The sequence below is a fragment of the Jaculus jaculus genome, chromosome X, assembly GCF_020740685.1.
Source record: "Jaculus jaculus isolate mJacJac1 chromosome X, mJacJac1.mat.Y.cur, whole genome shotgun sequence".
NCBI classification, from domain to species: domain Eukaryota; kingdom Metazoa; phylum Chordata; class Mammalia; order Rodentia; family Dipodidae; genus Jaculus; species Jaculus jaculus.
The window spans coordinates 48,170,874-48,176,114 of NC_059125.1; the positions used below are offsets into that span (position 1 = coordinate 48,170,874).

The following is a 5,241-nucleotide window of genomic DNA, read 5'->3' on the forward strand; positions in this document are numbered from 1 at the left end:
GGAGCTTGAAACCTTTTAAGTTTTTGCTATATAACAGGAAACCCTTGACTTTCTCCACATAAAAAATCATATGCAAAGTAACACATACATCTGCCATCCCAATGCACCCACAACAATGGGAGTTGGAGTCGGGAGAATTCCAAAGCTTGCAGGGGCCACGAGTTTGGCCTACTCCGTGGCAAAACAACAAGAGATACCCTGACTCAAACACCAGCACCCTGAGGTTGTCATCTGACTCCCACATACATGCCATGCCACACATGTGCCAATAAACATACATGAACTCACATGCGCACAAATAAAAATGTCTTCTCTGACATATCTCAGACCTCTAGAATCTGAAAGTCAAGGAATGGATCCCCAAAACCCATGTTTGAATGCACCCTGCAGGTGAATCTCTTGCTTTCTCCAGTTTGAGAATCATAGGCCCTCAAGATCCCACACAGTCTGTCCCATACTAGCATTTCTTTTCTTTTAATTTTAATTTTTTGGGGGAGGGCTGAGATAGGGCCTCATTCTAGCCCAGGGTGACCTGAAATTCATTATGTAGCTTTAGAGTGGCCTTGAACTCACGGAAATCCTCCTACCTCAGCCTCCCAAATGCTGGGATTAAAGGCATGAGCCACCGCATACAGCTCTTTTTAATTTTGAATTAACTTACAAAGTAACAGTTTCCTCTTATGTAGAAAATTCCTCCAAATTGAAGCATTTCCTTGTTGGGGGACGAGGGAGAATTAGGAGACTCAAGATGTCAAGAAGTTTGGGAAAGCTAAAGCTCAAAGTGTTGAGGGGCTGGAGAGATTGCTCAGTGGTTAAGGTACTTGCCTGCAAAGCCTAACAACCCATGCCCAATTCCCCCGTACTGACATAAAGCCAGATGCACAAAGTGCTGTGTGCATCTGGAGTTTGTTTGCAGTGGCTGGAGACCCTAATGAACCCATTCTCCCCCCTCCTTGCAAATAAATAAATAAAAAGGTTGAAAGCCACTCCCTAAAGTTATGTGAAAGGTAAACAACTGCTTGGGGAGGAAACTTTCCAACCAGAAGAACTTTCTGCAAGTTGTGCACTGAGCTTGAGAAATACAGCTTCTGTGAGTCATCACCTCTGCTGGGGTGAGATTTTCCCCCATGCAGCTGCCTTTGAGTCATCTGTGCTCCTGTAAACAACCCCTCACCCTGCTCTGTAAGGAACCCAGTAAACTCATTAGTTCACCAACACTGGTTTTGTTGCAGTTGTGCTTTGATCTGTTGATCTGTTGTCTGTGCCCTATCTGGGGTGAGTAGAAGTGGGTTCATGGTTCCCCAGGGCAAAAGTTTCACATGATATTTCCTTATGTCATTTTCACAATACTTTGTTTTGGTTGATTGCTCCCCACCCCCATTGTTCCGACCTCATTTTGTTCAATTTCATCCCTGCTCCATTCTACTCAACCCACTCTGGCCAGAGCGATAATTAAAACAGGAATGTTTTAGTTTGCTGCTTCTTCTGTCTGGAACTTATTTCTTGAGGTCATGGTATGGCTTGTGTCCTTAAATGTTATAGGTAGATGTTAACTCAGATGTCATCTCTATCAGAGGCCAGGGTTCAAATTAGTGGACTGAGACCAGTTTATTTATTATTAGCAGCTCAGAGGGGCTTTTAGGAAAAGGGAAAGAGAAAAGGAACTGGGAAAATTGACAGTGGATTGTGTCACTGCCAGGGTAGAAGCAATAGTGTTTGCAACAGTGTGTGGGTGTATAGGGAGAGGCAGAAACAGTGAGAGAGATACAGCCAGAGATAGTCAGAAATGGAGAACAGAGCACACACACACCTTACTTCAAGAAAGAGGGCCAGAAAACAGAAAGAGAATGGCATCTGAGGATTTTATGCCCATTCTCTTGGGGCATGGCAACTTGCCCAGTAGAAGGAGAGCCTTGTGGAGGTGTGGCTAATGCTCAGGGAAGGAGCCAGGTAGGCTAAATCACCTGATTAGTTTTAGCTAAGTGGTAAGGGATAGAGAGGGATGGATAAGGAGCTCTGAGACTTTAATATTCAGGATCTTTGCTTATATATATATAAGAACAGAGAGATACTTTTTGGAACTGAGACAAGGGGGAGCCTTGTGAGTTGAGGTGATGGATGGCATGATCATATCTCTAACTTGTCTGAGAATGGGGCAGAGTTGTTAGACACTCTTTCACTGTAGGATGTCAGGGCTCATATTTGTATAAAAAGAAATCTTCAGAGCATATTGGTATGGTCTGGAAGAATCAACTTAGAAGAAGGCTGGAGAGGGGCCTATGAATACAGGAATTAAAAGTGTTTATTGAGGGCTAGAGAGATGGGTTAGTGGTTAAGTGCTTGCCTGTGAAGCCTAAGGACCCCGGATCGAGGTTCGGTTCCCCAGGTCCCACGTTAGCCAGATGCACAAGGGGGTGCACGCGTCTGGAGTTCGTTTGCAGAGGCTGGAAGCCCTGGCGCGCCCATTCTCTCTCTCTATCTGCCTCTTTCTGTCTCTGTCACTCTCAAATAAATAAAAATGAATTTTTTTTTTTAAAAAAGTGTTTATTGAGGAAACAACAACTGAATGAGTTGAAATGGATCATGTAAGCAGACAGGCAAATAAGGCTGAACTGTCATGTTCAGAGAGATAATTGTGCTTATGGCACTAGAAGCAGAAAACTAGTAGATATGAGGGAGTGCTGCCATCCAAGATGATGAATTATAGCTCAGAGGCATGGAGAGTTCTAGCCTGAAGAATTATAATTTGGAAAAACAATTCTCTCAGCTGGCCACAGAAATGTCAACTTGAGACTATAACAATGTCCTCAGGGAATCCTCTGTAACAACATATCTAAAGGTACCTTCTACAATCTAAGGCAGTTTAGAGGTGGCAGAACCCCACAAATTAAAAGAATCTGGATTTTCTCCCCCTTATCTCTTTCTTCTAAAACCTTATCTTACCTCTTCTTTTACTAGAAGAGAAAGGAATCTAAAGCAATTATTTTCTCCTTAGAACCCAGACAACTGGTATCGTGACTGAACCGACCAGTCCTGCCCCCATCCAGAACACTACCTTAAAAGACTGTAATCTGGCTGGGTGTGGTGGCACACGCCTTTAATCCCAGCACTTGGGGGGGCAGAGGTAGGAGGATCGCTGTGAGTTTGAGGCCACCCTGAGAATGCAGAGTGAATTCCAGGTCAGCCTGAGCTAGAGTGAGACCCTACTTCAAAAAAAAAAAAGACTGTAATCTGGATCTCTAGGTGGGCTTTCCCATTTTCCAAGAACCTCACTTCTGCCCCCTCTTGCACAGAAGCTCGGTATTTTTTCTTCCTCTTAAGCTTTATCTCTATAATAAACATCTTTCTAAACTTTACCCTCTGGCCTATGAGTTTCCATCATTGAAATTCATAAGACAAGGACGTACAGGCCACTAATTCAATGGAAATTTTGCATGACCATGAGTGTCCAGCACTCTACCTCCTGAGCTGTTCCCCACCCATGAACTCAGAAAGGCTCTGACACTTTCAAAGACACCCCAAAATTCCTTTTTGTGAAAGTGCCTCACTTTTTAGCCCAAGCTGGCCTCAAACTCACCCTATAGTCCAAACTGGCCTCAAACTCAAGAGTTTCTTGCCTTAGTTTCCTGAGTGCTGAGATAATAGGCATGTGCCACAACACTCAGGTACTTTTATTTTTCTCCTAATAGTTATCGCCCCTGTAGAGGAGCAATGAGTGTTTCCTCTATCTTCATTCAGCAGTTGGGACCTAAGAGTTAAAAAATAACAAAAGAGCCCTCTTTCTCTTCAATGAAGTGGCCAAGTGGATGCCAAGATGCAAATCTTTGTGAAGACCCTGACAGGCAAGAAACCTTTTTTTTTTTTTTAATTTTTTGTTTGTTTATTTATTTGAGAGCGACAGACAGAGAGAGAAAGACGGTAGTGGGGGGGGGGAGAGAGAGAGAGAGAGAGAGAGAGAGAGAGAGAGAGAGAGAGAGAGAGAGAGAGAATGGGCGCGCCAGGGCTTCCAGCCACTGCAAATGAACTCCAGACGCGTGCATCCCCTTGTGCATCTGGCTAACGTGGGTCCTGGGGAACCGAGCCTCGAACCAGGGTCCTTAGGCTTCACAGGCAAGCGCTTAACCACTAAGCCATTTCTCCAGCCCAAGAAATCTTTTTGAAGACCCTGGTATGCAAGACCATCACTCTGGGGGTTGAACCCAGTGACACCATTGAGAATGACAAGGCCAAGATCCAAGACAAGGAAAACATCCCACCCGATCGACAGCGGCTGATATTCATCTGGCAAACAACTGGAGAATGGCCACACTCTCTCCAACTACAACATCCAGAAAGAGTCCACCCTGTACCTAGTGTTGTGCCTGCATGGTGGCATCATTGACCTCTCCCTGCACCAGCTTGCCCAGAAGTACAACTGCAACAAGATTACCTGTTGCAGCTGGAGAGATGGCTTAGCGGTTAAGCGCTTGCCCGTGAAGCCTAAGGACCCTGGTTCGAGGCTCGATTCCCCAGGACCCACGTTAGCCAGATGCACAAGGGGGCGCACGCGTCTGGAGTTTGTTTGCAGTGGCTGGAAGCCCTAGCGCCCATTCTCTCTCTCTCTCTCTCTCTCTCTCTCTCTCTCTCTCTTTCTGCCTTTTTCTCTCTGTTGCTCTCACATAAATAAATAAATTAAATTTAAAAAAATACCTGTTGCAAGTATTGCGCTTTCTTATACCCCAGTGCCGCTAACTGCCATGGGAAGTGTGGCCACACTAACCACCTTTGCCCCAAGAAGAATGTCAAGTGAAGCCATGGCTTTGGGGCCCTAATAAAGTCCCCTCATGTTAACTGCAGCAGGAAAGAAATGATAAAAAGAAGTTTGGAGAGATGGCTAAGCAGTTAAAGGTGCTTGCTTGCAAAGCCTGATGGCACCAGTTCAATTCCTCAGTGCCCACGTAAAGCCAGATGCACAAAGTGGTACATACATCTGGAGTTCCTTTGCAGTACCAAGAGGATCTAATGCACTAACTCTTTTTCTCTCCTCTCTCTGCTTACAAATAAAGTAATAAAAATATTTTTAAGTGCAAAATATACTAATAGGAGAAAAAAAACTGGTGGTTTTGAATGCAAATAGCCTCAGGTATTTGTGATTAAGTTTCATACTCAGCTCTCAGCAGGTGGAGCATTTAGCTGTAAAGTGTGTTCTGAGCCAGCTTGAGCTATGGCTGTTCTTTCTCCATCTGCTATGGATGTATGATG

At 44.6% G+C, this 5,241-nt stretch overlaps 1 protein-coding gene across 1 annotated transcript; it reads left to right on the top strand.

Moving 5' to 3' along the window:
• The first annotated feature begins 1,884 nt into the window (after positions 1–1,884).
• Positions 1,885–4,789, top strand: LOC123456517 (ubiquitin-60S ribosomal protein L40-like). Its single transcript, XM_045139856.1, has 4 exons — positions 1,885–1,921; positions 4,143–4,244; positions 4,333–4,441; positions 4,702–4,789. Exons 1-4 carry the CDS (start codon positions 1,885–1,887, stop codon positions 4,787–4,789), a joined length of 336 nt encoding a protein of 111 aa, XP_044995791.1.
• Positions 4,790–5,241: the final 452 nt, after the last annotated feature.